At 56.5% G+C, this 14,263-nt stretch overlaps 1 protein-coding gene across 6 annotated transcripts in view; it reads right to left on the minus strand.

Annotated features, from left to right (window-relative positions):
• The window catches only part of LOC133358668 (rho GTPase-activating protein 44-like), a 68,581-nt gene that overhangs the window by 24,224 nt on the left and 30,094 nt on the right, over positions 1 to 14,263 (minus strand). For all 6 annotated transcript variants that reach the window (XR_009757109.1, XM_061577079.1, XM_061577082.1 and 3 more), the window contains exons 2-9: positions 13,340 to 13,379; positions 10,017 to 10,121; positions 7,837 to 7,910; positions 5,137 to 5,248; positions 2,921 to 2,997; positions 2,390 to 2,504; positions 1,134 to 1,202; positions 235 to 316 (exon numbers count right to left, since the gene is read on the minus strand). Coding sequence is in view for 5 of the 6 variants with exons in the window: in XM_061577079.1 (XP_061433063.1) it covers positions 235 to 316; positions 1,134 to 1,202; positions 2,390 to 2,504; positions 2,921 to 2,997; positions 5,137 to 5,248; positions 7,837 to 7,910; positions 10,017 to 10,121; positions 13,340 to 13,379 (674 nt within the window). In the remaining variant the exon portion in view is untranslated. The remainder of the gene's footprint in view (positions 1 to 234; positions 317 to 1,133; positions 1,203 to 2,389; positions 2,505 to 2,920; positions 2,998 to 5,136; positions 5,249 to 7,836; positions 7,911 to 10,016; positions 10,122 to 13,339; positions 13,380 to 14,263) is intronic.

A 14,263-nucleotide genomic window follows, 5' to 3' on the forward strand; every position in this document is an offset into this window, starting at 1 on the left:
TCATTTGAGGCTGAGTCGACCTAGGAGAGGCCCAGGACCGGTTCTGATGATCTTCACTGGTGTTGGCTGTGAATGGGGATCGAACCCGGGACGCCGGGTTCGTAGCGCAGCGATGCGCTAACTGCGACACCACCGCTCCCCACGTCAAAAGACCATCACAACCACACACGGTCACACACACACACAATCCAAGGGCTGCAAGAGGGAGGGAGGTAGGGAGGGAGGGAGCTTCACCTCTCTCGGCCGTGATCTTGGGCAGGAGAGTCTCGATGACCGCCAGGGACCTCTTGTGGAATTCGGCCTGCGTCTCTAGGAGCTACACGGAGACACGGGGACACGCACACACGTCAACATGTCACACACCGCCACCATTGTGCATGTCTTTGTTGTGCGTGTGTGTTCGTGTATATGCGTGCGTGTGCATGGTTCAGAGAGCCGTAAGGCGCTGCAAGGATGGGTGGTGGTCGCGGGTTGCTGAGGAGATGGAGTCTGCCTCAGTGGCCCGCGATCTCCCAAGCGAAATGCTGAGGGAGGGTGGCGTTTGTGCACAGACTGCCCTACATGACATCATAACAACAGTCTGGACCACTGGAAGGGTTCCACAGGATTAGAAGGATGCCCTGTGGTGCTGGCCACCCGCCCCCTCGTGTGCCGTGCCGGTCTTCATAGGTGCTCGCTAACAGCACTTGCCCCTACAGTCTGTTCAGGCTAAACTGGGGGATCTTTGTCTTTATCTCTGTGTGCACACACGTGTGTACGTGCGTGTGTGTACGTGCGTGCGTGCGTGCATGCGTGTGTGCGTGCATACGTGTGTACGTGCCTGTGTGTACGTACGTGTGTGCGTGTGTATGTGCGTGTGTACGTGCGTGTGTACGTGCGTGTGTACGTGCGTGTGTACGTGCGTGTGCGTGTGTACGTGCGTGTGTACGTGCCTGTGTGTACGTACGTGTGTGCGTGTGTACGTGCGTGCGTGCGTGTGTGCGTGCGTACGTGTGTGTGTGTGTACGTGCACGTGTGTACGTGCGCGTGTGTACGTGCGTGTGTGTGTACGTACGTGCGTGTGTGCGTGTGTACGTGCGTGTGTGCGTGCGTGTGTGCGTGTGCGTGTGTACATGTGTGTGTGCGTCGCTCACCTTGACAAAGTAGTCGGCAAAGCCTTTCTCCTTGGCCACGAACTGGTAGAGCTCCGTGGCATACTGGTCCTAGCCATCCACACAGAACACCAAGACAAAGATCCCCCGTGTAGCCTTACAGACTGTTGGGGCAAGTGCTATTAGCGAGTACTTATGAAGGGCGGCACGGCACACGAGGGGGTGGGTAACCAGCACCATGCTCGGCCGCCTTTGTCTCCCCAGTGGCGATGTTTACACATCGCACCAGGTACTCGTTTGAGGCTGAATCGACCTTGGGGAGGCCCAGTACCGCTTCAAATAATCGTCACTGGTGGTGGCGTAGTAGTTAGCGCAGCACGGGGGACACAGAGGCAGAGAGAGAGACAGAGAGAGAGACACAGAGAGAGACATAGACACAGAGAGAGACACAGAGAGAGACACAGAGAGAGAGAGAGTAGGGAAGGCAAGTCACAAGCATCAGGCGCGGTTGGTGCGACTGGGCGAGCGCGCGATAGACGACACGGCCGGAGGGGCTGATGGGTAATGCTCGCGGCTCACGGCAACAGGGGCCTGGGTTCGCTTCCTCGCCCAAGCGGCTTGCTGTGCGTGTGTTGGGGTGCGACCAGAGAGAGAGAGCACATGGGGAGAGAGGCCTCAGGCTGTCTGGGTCTCCCACTCTCCTCCTCGTCGTTACTTCCTCCTTGGACTCTCGGTTCCTCGCCACGGCCGCTCCGCGTCCCCCCCCCCCCCCCTCCTCCTCCACTCCGCGTCTACGCCTCTACACCGTGACTCTGTGTGTGTTGAGTGGCACCCTGCTACTCACTACTCACTCACCTACTCACTACTCACTCACCCACTCACCTACTCAACTACTCACTCACCTAGTTTCCTACTCATCACCTACCCCACGACCTGGGGCTGTGGCGGTGAGGGGGGGGGGGAGGCAGCACTTCAAGGAGGGCGGCGGTGCGCACGAGGGAGGGGGGGGGGGTCAAGGTTCGCATGGAGAGCCGGCAGGCCGTAACCACTGGGGCGGACTTTGTACCGGGAGCGGCCTCCGCACGAGCGTTCAGTACGGCGGCAGCCGGCTTCTGTGAGACACAGCGGCGGCAGCAGCGGCAGCAGCAGCGGCAGCAGCGTCGCTGCCTCCCTGCGTGACGATACAGACTTGTGCCACACAGGGACAGCTGCCACTGGGGGTGCCCCCTAGGCGCTGCCGATGGGAGGGGAGGGGGTCGTGGCGCTGCTGCTGCCGACGGGGGGGGAGGGTGCGGCACCTTCATGATCTCCACTTTGTTCTCCTCCTCCTCCATCTCCTCGCGCAGCGCCTCCAGCTTGCTGGGCGTCATGGCCCCCACGTTGCCCTGCAGCACCTTGGAGGCCTGCTGGTACCTGCAGGGAGGGGGCAGGGAGGGAGGGGGAGGGGGGGGAGGGAGGGAGAAGTCCGTCAATCATGCCCGCACGTGCACACTCGCGCACACAAAGACAAAGATCCCCCATATAGCCTGTTGGGGCAAGTGCCGTCGGCGAGCACCAATGAAGGCCGGCACAGCTCACGAGGGGGTGGGGGGGGGTGGCCAACACCACGCTGTCTCCCCAGTGGCGATGTTGACAACGCACACACAAGCGCACACGCGCACACACACACACGCGCACACACGCACACACACACGCACGCGCGCGCACACGCACGCACACACACGCGCGCGCACACGCACACGCGCACACGCACGCACAAGCACACACACGCACACGCACACACGCACACACACGTGCGTGGATGTGGGTCGCGTGTCACTGGGTCCCACCTGGACTTGGCGCCCTCCATATCCAGCACCATCTTGCTGAGGTGTTTCCTCTGCTTCTGGATGTTGGGGATGTGCTCCTGCGGGGTCAGAGGGCACGGGGGGAGAGAGGAGGACGCTCAGAGGCGCAGAGCAGCCGGTGCCATCGCGGGTTCCAGCCCCAACCACAGCGTTTACACTGGGGGGGGGGGTCTCGTAGACTCACACAGAGACCTACAGACTCATATAGAGACCCATAGACTCACACAGAGACCCATAGACTCACACAGAGACCCATAGACTCACACAGAGACCCATAGACTCACGTAGAGACCCATAGACTCACACAGAGACCCATAGACCCACACAGAGACTCACAGACCCACACAGAGACCCATAGACTCACACAGAGACCCATAGACTCACACAGAGACTCGTAGACTCACAGAGGGACCCATAGACTCACACAGAGACCCACAGACTCACACAGAGACCCATAGACTCACACAGATACCCATAGACTCACACGGAGACTCATAGACTCACACAGAGACCCATAGACTCACACAGAGACCCATAGACTCACACAGAGACCCATAGACTCACACAGAGACCCATAGACTCACACAGAGACTCATAGACTCACACAGAGACCTACAGACTCAGACAGAGACTCATAGACTCACACAGAGACCCATAGACTCACACAGAGACCCATAGACTCACACAGAGACCCATAGACTCACACAGAGACCCATATACTCACACAGAGACCCATAGACCCCCACAGAGACCCATAGACTCAAACAGAGACTTACAGACTCACACAGAGACCCATAGACCCCCACAGAGACCCATAGACTCAAACAGAGACTTACAGACTCACACAGAGACCCATAGACCCCCACAGAGACCCATAGACTCAAACAGAGACTTACAGACTCACACAGAGACCCATAGACTCAAACAGAGACTTACAGACTCACATGGAGACCCATAGACCCCCACAGAGACCCGTAGACTCACAAAGAGACTTACAGACTCACACAGAGACCCATAGACTCAAACAGAGACTTACAGACTCACATGGAGACCCATAGACCCCCACAGAGACCCATAGACTCACACAGAGACTCATAGACTCACACAGAGACCTACAGACTCACACAGAGACCCATAGACCCCCACAGAGACCCATAGACTCACACAGAGACCCATAGACTCACACAGAGACCCATAGACTCACACAGAGACCCATAGACACACACAGAGACCCATAGACCCCCACAGAGACCCATAGACTCACACAGATACCCATAGACTCACACAGATACCCATAGACCCCCACAGAGACCCATAGACTCACACAGATACCCATAGACTCACACAGATACCCATAGACTCACACAGATACCCATAGACTCACACAGATACCCATAGACTCACACAGATACCCATAGACTCACACAGATACCCATAGACTCACACAGATACCCATAGACTCACACAGATACCCATAGACTCACACAGATACCCATAGACTCACACAGATACCCATAGACTCACACAGAGACCCGTAGTGGTAGAGACGGTGGAAACCGTTTCATTAAATCCGTGGGGGTCTGTGGGGGTCTGTGGGGGGTACATGGGGGTCAGAGAAGGTCCGTGGGAGGGGGGGGGGGGTCCATTGAGGGGGGTTGGTGGGGATGCATGGGAGTCCGTGGGGGGTCCGTGGGGGGGGTTCCATGGGGGAGGGAGGGAGGGAGAGGGGGAGGGAGGGAGGGGGTGAGGGGGGGAGGGAGGGAGGGGGTGAGGGGGGGAGGGAGGGGGTGAGGGGGGGAGGGAGGGGGGGAGGGAGAGGGGGAGGGAGGGAGGGGGTGAGGGGGGGAGGGAGGGGGTGAGGGGGGGAGGGAGGGAGGGAGGGGGTGAGGGGGGGAGGGAGGGGCGGAGGGAGAGGGGGAGGGAGGGAGGGGGTGAGGGGGGGAGGGAGGGGGTGAGGGGGGGAGGGAGGGAGGGTGGGAGGGAGGGAGGGGGGGAGGGAGGGAGGGGGTGAGGGAGGGGGGGAGGGAGGGAGGGGGGGAGGGAGGGAGGGAGGGTGGGAGGGAGGGAGGGGGGGAGGGAGGGAGGGGGTGAGGGAGGGGGGGAGGGAGGGAGGGGGGGAGGGAGGGAGGGAGGGAGGGAGGGAGGGGGGAGGGAGGGGAGGGAGGGGGAGGGGTGGGAGGGGGGGTGGGGGCCGTCACCTCGGCTAGGAGGTTGATGGGCTCCAGCACGTTGGTCTCCACGCTGCACTCCATGTTGCACACCTCCATCGCCAGGTTCAGCTGCGCCTCCCCGCACTGCTGCAGCACCTTGCTGTGGGACGCAGCAGCAGCAGCGGTAGGAGAAGCAGCAACGACAGCAGCAGCAGCATTAGAAGCAGCAGTAACAGCAGTAGCCGCACAAACAGCAATAGCCGCACAAATAGCAGTAGCAGCAGCAGTAGCAGCAGCAGCAGCATTAGAAGCAGCAGTAACAGCAGTAGCCGCACAAACAGCAGTATCCGCACAAATAGCAGTAGCAGCAGCAGCAGTGGCAGCAGCAGTAGCGGCAGCAGCAACATCAGCAGCGGCAGCAGCAGCGGCAGCAGCAGCGGTAGCAGCAGTGGCAGCAGCAGCAGTGGCAGCAGCAACAGCAGCAGTAGCAGCAGCAGCAGCAGTAGCAGCAACAGCAGCAGTAGCAGCAGTGGCAGCAGCAGCAGCAGCAGCAACAGCAGCAACAGCAGCAGTAGCAGCAGCAGTAGCAGCAGCAGTAGTAGCAGTAGCAGCAGACACCTCGACTGGGGCTCCGCTGACATGGCGCGCCGTCTGTGTTGGCGGCGGAAACGGCTCTCCCGCAGACTCGGTGATTTTAATGTTTCCGATGAACAGTTATTTCGGTGAACAGTTAGTTTCCGTGGAATGGATAAATCAAACTCGTGAGCCGAGGGACGGCTGCAATTGCTTCCCCCGCGGCAGAGGTCGCAAACGGGTTTTGATTCCTTACCCGTACCCGTACCCGGCCGCACCAGGGTCGCAAATGGGTACCCCGGCCGGGTACGGGTACCCGTTCCCTACCCGTATCCTACCCGAAATGAGTGACAAACAGTTACTCACCAGTGACTCACGGCCTACCCGTACCCGGCCGCACCAGGGTCGCAAACGGGTACCCGTACCCGTACCCGGCCAGGTACGGGTAGCCGGGTATCGGGTAGGGTACGGGTATTGGGTACCCGGTTGCGACCTCTGCCCCGCAGCAGTCAACCCGCTCTGTGCTAACATTCTCAGAGCTGGAATTTACCCCCAAATTAAGCGCGGAACAACATTTTTGACGTGACACGGTTTTTTGGGCAATCATTGGTGACTGGGCCAAGAGCCTCAACTTCACTGCACTTGAGAACTCCGGTTTAATCACTGCTCAGCCTGTGTCAGTCCATGGGTCTCTACGTGAGTCAATGGGTCTGTGTGCGAGGGTATGGGTCTCTGTGTGAGTCTATGGGTCTCTATGGGAGTCTATATGTCTTTATCAGTCTATGGGTCTCTGTGTGAGTCTATGTGTCTCTGTGTGAGTCTATGGGTTTCTGTGTGAGTCTATGGGTCTCTGTGTGAGTCTATGGGTCTCTGTGTGAGTCTATGTGTCTCTGTACGAGTCTATAGGTCTCTGTGCGAGTCTATGGGTCTCTGTGTGAGTCTGTGTCTCTGTGTGAGTCTATGGGTCTCTGTGTGAGTCTATGTGTCTCTGTGTGAGTCTATGGGTTTCTGTGTGAGTCTATGGGTCTCTGTGTGAGTCTATGGGTCTCTGTGTGAGTCTATGTGTCTCTGTGCGAGTCTATGGGTCTCTGTGTGAGTCTATGGGTCTCTGTGTGAGTCTATGGGTCTCTGTGTGAGTCTATGGGTCTCTATGTGAGTCTATGTGTCTCTGTGCGAGTCTATGGGTCTCTGTGTGAGTCTATGTGTCTCTGTGCGAGTCTATGGGTCTCTGTGTGAGTCTATGGGTCTCTGTGTGAGTCTATGGGTCTCTATGTGAGTCTATGTGTCTCTGTGCGAGTCTATGGGTCTCTGTGTGAGTCTGTGGGTCTCTGTGTGAGTCTGTGGGTCTCTGTGTGAGTCTATGAGTCTCTGTGTGAGTCTATGAGTCTCTGTGTGAGTCTATGAGTCTCTGTCAACTGGGCTTAGACCATCAACTCAGTGCTCTTGAGAACCCAGTTCACGCTAGGGCAGGACCACGCCCCCCCCCCTCCCCCCGCCCCACCCCCCTCCTCCATGAAACGTGAATTCGGCCTCTAACTTTAGCTCCGGTAAATGTTTAACGTTCCTCATTTTTTATTTTTCCGCTTGCGGGCGACTCGGGGAAAAATTTGGCATACTCCTGCGGTGATGACGTCACGGGGCCCTAGAGGTCACGGGTGGAGGGGAGTGGAGAGGGCTCGCGTACGAAGGGCGTGAGCGAGCGCGTGTGTGCATGTGTGCGTGTGTGTGCGCGTGTGTGCGTAGTGCATGTCGGTTGTGTGTGTGTGTGTAACGCATGTCGGTTGTGTGTGTGTGGGTGTGCGGAGCGGTAGCGTCGCGGTTAGCGCTGCGGTTAGCGCTGCGGTTAGCGCTACGTTGCGCTACGAACCCTGTGACCCGAGTTCCATTCCCCGCTCACGGCCGACACCAATGACGATTATTCAACAGTCTGTTAAGGCTATACGGGGGATATTTGTATTTGTGTGTAGGTGTGTGTGCGTAGCTGTGTGTGTGTGTAGCTGTGTGTGTGTGTAGCTGTGTGTGTGTGTAGCTGTGTGTGTGTAGCTGTGTGTGTGTAGCTATGTGTGTAGCTGTGTGTGTAGCTGTGTGTGTAGCTGTGTGTGTGTAGCTACGTGTGTGTGTAGCTGTGTGTGTGTAGCTACGTGTGTGTAGCTATGTGTGTGCGTGCGGGCTCACCCAAAGGGCATGTCCTCGAGTGTGCGGTAGCTGTCCGACAGACCCACGGCGAGCACCGCCACCGGCACCCTCTTCTGTACCGCACACACGTTAACACACACTCACACGCGTTAACACACGCACACACGTTAACACGCACGCAAGTGTCAGCACACACACGTGGGTTAACACACACGGCACACACGCGTCAACACACACGGCACACACACGTTAACATACACGCACGTTCACACACACACGCGTTAACACACGCACACACGCGTCAGCACACAAGACACAACAACAACACCCGCAATTTTCCACTAAGTGCCAGTGACGTCACCACGGGGCCTGTGCCAGGCCAGGTGCACTTTGAGACCACGTGAACATGCAGCAAAGACAAAGATCCCCCATAAAGCCTTCACGGACTTTGTGGGGCAAGTGCTGTGAGCGAGCAGCACCTATGAAGGCCGGCACGGCACACGAGGGGGTGGGTGGCCAGCACCACGCCCGGCCGCCTTTGTCTCCCCAGTGGCGATGTTTACGCACCGCACCGGGTACTCATTTGAGGCTTAGTCGACCTAGGGGAGGCCCAGGATCAATAATCGTCACTGGTGTTGGTGGCCGCGAGCGGGAATCGAATTCGGGTCGGCCGGTTCGTAGCGCAGCGCGCTAAATGCTACACCACCACACACACCCCACACACACGCACACACCCAGGCATGCAGAGGCACGTACAGGCATGCCACAACGCCTGTTGAACCAGCAAAGGCTCACACACAGGCAGATATATACACAGACACATTGATAAACAACTGTTTACAAACGACACGATATCACAGCAGCTCTGACTCAGCCACTCACGCAGACGCTCACGTGCAAAGACAAATATCCCCCGTATAGCCTTTCACAGACTGCTGGGGCAAGTGCTGCGTGTGTGTAAAACATCGCCACTGGGGAGACAAAGGCGGCCGGACGTGGTGCTGGCCACCCACTCCGCCATGTGCCGTGCCGGCCTTCATAGGCGCTGCTCGCTAACAGCACTTGCCCCAACAGCCTATCAAAGGCTATACGGGGGATCTTTGTCTTTGTGCGAGGGGCGGTAGTGTGGCACGCTGTCTGCACGCAGCAGAGGGCAGCCCTGTCCCAGCCGCTCTGCCACGTGCGAGTGATGGTCGCCTTGTGACAGTCAGACCGATTCGTTTTCCATTCTCAGTGCCGGAAATTCCCAAAATTAAATGCAGAACCAAATGTAACGTGATTATTTTTTGTGTGCAGTCATCGGTGAATGGGCTTAGACCATCAACTCACAGTTCTGTGTGAGTCATTGGGTCTCTGTGTGAGTCTATGGGTCTCTGTGTGAGTCTATGGGTCTCTGTGTGAGTCTATGGGTCTCTGTGTGAATCTATGGGTCTCTGTGTGAGTCTATGGGTCTCTGTGTGAGCCATTGGGTCTCTGTGTGAGTCTATGGGTCTCTGTGTGAGTCTATGGGTCTCTGTGTGAGCCATTGGGTCTCTGCGTATCTCCATGTGAGTATTTTGGGGTTCTCCATGTGAGGCCCACTGAAGGCTATGGTTCTCCGTGTGAGTCTATGGTGTAAGGGTGTAGGCCTTCTGAAGGCTACGGGCTAAGGCTGTAGTTCTACCTAAGGCTATGGGTCTCCGTGTGAGTCTACGGTGTAAGGCTGTAGGCCTTCTGAAGGCTATGGTTCTCCATGTGAGTCTATGGTGTAAGGCTGTAGGCCTTCTGAAGGCTACGGGCTAAGGCTGTAGTTCTACCTAAGGCTATGGTTCTCCGTGTGAGTCTACGGTGTAAGGCTGTAGGCCTTCTGAAGGCTATGGTTCTCCATGTGAGTCTATGGTGTAAGGCTGTAGGCCTTCTGAAGGCTACGGGCTAAGGCTGTAGTTCTACCTAAGGCTATGGTTCTCCGTGTGAGTCTACGGTGTAAGGCTGTAGGCCTTCTGAAGGCTATGGTTCTCCGTGTGAGTGTACGGTGTAAAGCTGTAGGCCTGATTAAGACTACGGGCTAAGGCTGTAGTTCTACCTAAGGCTATGGTTCTCCATGTGAGTATACGGTGTAAGGCTGTAGGCCTGATTAAGGCTACGGGGTCTCCGTGTGAGTCTACAGGGTTAAGGCTGTAGGCCCGCTGAAGGTTCTGGGCATCTCCGCGTGTGGAGGTGGAGGTGGAAGCGGCATTCACCAATCTCTTATCGAGGTCGAGCCCCGGGGTTCCGTGGAGGCAGGCGCTCAGCTTCTTGTGCGCGTGGTGGAACACCATCTTGAGGCTCTCCAGCCTCTTCTCCACCTACGCGGGCACACAGACAAAGGTCCCCCGCGTAGCCTTTAACAGACTGTTGGGGCAAGTGCTGTTAGCGAGCAGCAGTAACTCGTAAGGCAAGCACGGCACACGAGGGGGTGGGTGGCCAGCACCACGGACGGCCGCCTTTGTCTCCCCAGTGGCGATGTTTACACAGTACACTAGGCACTTGCTTAAAGCTGAGCCGACCTAGGGGAGGCCCAGGACCGGTTCAGATAATCGCCACTGGTGTTGTCCGTGAGCGAGAATCGAATTTAGACCGCTGGTTTCGTAGTGCAGCGCGCTAAGCGCTACACGACCACATACACACGAAGACACGCATGCACTCACAGTCAAGTCAAAGTCATTTCCTGCTCAAATGAATATTTACACAGTGACACACAGACACACAGAGCGACACAGTCAGTTAGAAACTCAGAGTGACATCAGCACACAGACTGTCAGATAGAGACACAAAGACAAAGATCCCCCATTGTAGCCTTAACAAACTGTTGGGGCAAGTGCTGTTAGCGAGCATATATGAAGGCCGGCACGGCACACGAGGGGGCAGGTGGCCAGCACCACGCCCGGCCGCCTTTGTCTCCCTACTGACTCGCACATAGACCCAAAGACTCAGAAACCCACAGACTCACAGAGACCTATAGACTCACAGAGAGAGGCTCATAGACTCACACAGAGACTCACAGACTCACACGGAGACCCACAGACTCACACAGACTCACAGACGCACACGAAGACCCACAGACTCACACAGAGACTCACAGACTCACACGGAGACTCAGAGACTCACACAGAGACCCACAGACTCACACAGAGACCCACAGACTCACACAGAGACCCACAGACTCACACAGAGACCCACAGACTCACACAGAGACCCACAGATTCACACAGAGACCCACAGACCCACACAGAGACCCACAGACTCACACAGAGACTGGCAGACTCTCTGTGTACACATAACCAACTTGGAGGTGAATCTAAAATCAGTCATTTCCTGCTCAACTGGGAACTGAACTTGAGCTGGGCCGGCAGCGGAAATGAAACATTCATTGGCGGGGGGCGAGTCTCGAGTCTAACCATAGCCAAGCCACTGTTAACTTCCCCACAAAGCGGTACCAATTTTAACGACCCCCCGCCAAGAGATGATGGGCTGAGTCATCACCACCCCTCCACTCCCCCACCAGGATTTGACCACGGGACCTTCCGCAGAAGGGGACTCTGTTTCGTGTACTGTACCGTACTGTACTTCAAGTGAGTGACTTGTGGTGTCGTTTGTAAGATTTGGCAAAATTTGGACGGTGTTCTGAGTTTGTGATGATGGGGGATGGTGTGTGTGGTGATGGTGATGGTGTGTGTGGTGATGGTGATGGTGTGGTGATGGTGATGGTGTGGTGATGGTGTGTGGTGATGGTGTGTGTTGATTGTGATGGTGTGTGTGGTGATGGTGTGTGTGGTGATGGTGATGGGGTGTGGTGATGGTGTGTGTGGTGATGGTGTGTGGTGATGGTGATGGTGTGTGTGTGGTGATGGTGTGTGTGGTGATGGTGATGGTGTGTGTGGTGATGGTGATGGTGTGGTGATGGTGATGGTGTGGTGATGGTGTGTGGTGATGGTGTGTGTTGATTGTGATGGTGTGTGTGGTGATGGTGTGTGTGGTGATGGTGATGGTGTGTGGTGATGGTGTGTGTGGTGATGGTGTGTGGTGATGGTGATGGTGTGTGTGTGGTGATGGTGTGTGTGGTGATGGTGATAGTGTGTGTTGTGATGGTGATGGTGTGTGTGGGGATGGTGTGTGTGGTGATGGTGACGGTGTGTGTTGTGATGGTGTGTGTGGTGATGGTGTGTGTGTGGTGATGGTGTGTGTGGTGATGGTGTGTGTGGGGATGGTGTGTGGTGATGGTGTGTGTGGTGATGGTGATGGTGTGTGTTGTGATGGTGTGTGTTGTGATGGTGTGTGTGGTGATGGTGTGTGTGTGGTGATGGTGTGTGTGGTGATGGTGTGTGTGGTGATGGTGATGGTGTGTGTGGTGATGGTGTGTGTGGTGATGGTGTGTGTGGTGATGGTGTGTGTGGTGAGTGTGGTGATGGTGTGTGTGGGGATGGTGTGTGGTGATGGTGTGTGTGGTGATGGTGTGTGTGGGGATGGTGTGTGGTGATGGTGTGTGTGGTGATGGTGATGGTGTGTGGTGATGGTGTGTGTGGTGATGGTGATAGTGTGTGGTGATGGTGTGTGTGGTGATAGTGATGGTGTGTGGTGATGGTGTGTGTGGTGATGGTGATAGTGTGTGTGTGGGGATGGTGTGTGGTGATGGTGTGTGTGGTGATGGTGATGGTGTGTGTGTGGGGATGGTGTGTGGTGATGGTGTGTGTGGTGATGGTGATGGTGTGTGTGTGGTGATGGTGTGTGGTGATGGTGGGTGGTGATGGTGATGGTGTGTGTGTGGTGATGATGTGTGTGTGGTGATGGTGATGGTGTGTGGTGATGGTGTGTGTGGTGATGGTGATAGTGTGTGGTGATGGTGTGTGTGGTGATGGTGTGTGTTGTGATGGTGATGGTGTGTGGTGATGGTGATAGTGTGTGGTGATGGTGTGTGGTGATGGTGATGGTGTGTGGTGATGGTGATAGTGTGTGGTGATGGTGTGTGTGGGGATGGTGTGTGGTGATGGTGTGTGTGGTGATGGTGATGGTGTGTGGTGATGGTGTGTGTTGTGATGGTGATGGTGTGTGGTGATGGTGATAGTGTGTGGTGATGGTGATAGTGTGTGGTGATGGTGTGTGTTGTGATGGTGATGGTGTGTGGTGATGGTGATAGTGTGTGGTGATGGTGTGTGTGGGGATGGTGTGTGGTGATGGTGTGTGTGGTGATGGTGATGGTGTGTGGTGATGGTGTGTGTTGTGATGGTGATGGTGTGTGGTGATGGTGTGTGTGGTGATGGTGATAGTGTGTGGTGATGGTGATAGTGTGTGGTGATGGTGATAGTGTGTGGTGATGGTGTGTGTTGTGATGGTGATGGTGTGTGGTGATGGTGATAGTGTGTGGTGATGGTGTGTGTGGGGATGGTGTGTGGTGATGGTGTGTGTGGTGATGGTGATGGTGTGTGGTGATGGTGTGTGTTGTGATGGTGATGGTGTGTGGTGATGGTGTGTGTGGTGATGGTGATAGTGTGTGGTGATGGTGATAGTGTGTGGTGATGAACCCTACCTTGAGGAGTTCATCGCTAAGGACCTCTGTCTTCTCAGTCCTGCACACGCACACACAAAGACAAAGATCCCCCATGTAGCTTTAACAGACTGTTGGGGCAAGTGCTGTTAGCGAGTAGCACCTGTGAAGGCCGGCACGGCACACAAGGGGGGTGGGTGGCCAGCACCACGCCCGACCGCCTTTGTCTCCCCAGTGGCGATGTTTACACATCTCACCAGGTACTCATTTGAGGCTGAGTCGACCTAGGGGAGGCCCAGGACCGATTCAGATAATCGTCACCACCGGTGTTTGCCGTGAGCGGGAATCGAACCCGGGTCGCCAGGTTCGTAGCGCAGCGCACTAACCGCTACACTCCCGCTCCCCCATATACACACGTACACACACATACGTACACACATATACACACGTACACACACATACACACACATACACACACGTACACACACGTACACACGCGTACACACGCACAGGCTGAAAAGCAATACTGTCGTAAAAACCGGAATATGTGGCGCTGTACGGATCGTAAAGCCCACCCGGCCTGCACACTCACGCACGGCCAGGCAGTCGGACCACGCGGCGCCACATCCAGCCAAACACCTTCTCACTTCCTCTGCCCCGGGGCCCCATTCACTCGGGGACAGCACCACCAGCACCACCAGCACCACCACCAGCACCACCAGCACCACCAGCACAGCAGCACCACCAGCACCACCAGCAGCACCACCAGCACCACCAGCAGCACCACCAGCAGCACCACCAGCACCACCAGCAACACCAGCACACCAGCACCACCACCAGCCCACCAGCACCACCAGCACCAGCACCACCAGCAGCACCAGCAGCACCACCAGCACCACCAGCAGCACCACCAGCAGCACCACCACCACCACCAGCACCACCAGCAGCAGCAGCACCACCACCACC

This window comes from Lethenteron reissneri, chromosome 63 (genome assembly GCF_015708825.2).
Source record: "Lethenteron reissneri isolate LAM-NWPU_2019-01 chromosome 63, ASM1570882v1, whole genome shotgun sequence".
In the NCBI taxonomy this organism is placed as follows: Eukaryota; Metazoa; Chordata; class Hyperoartia; order Petromyzontiformes; family Petromyzontidae; genus Lethenteron; species Lethenteron reissneri.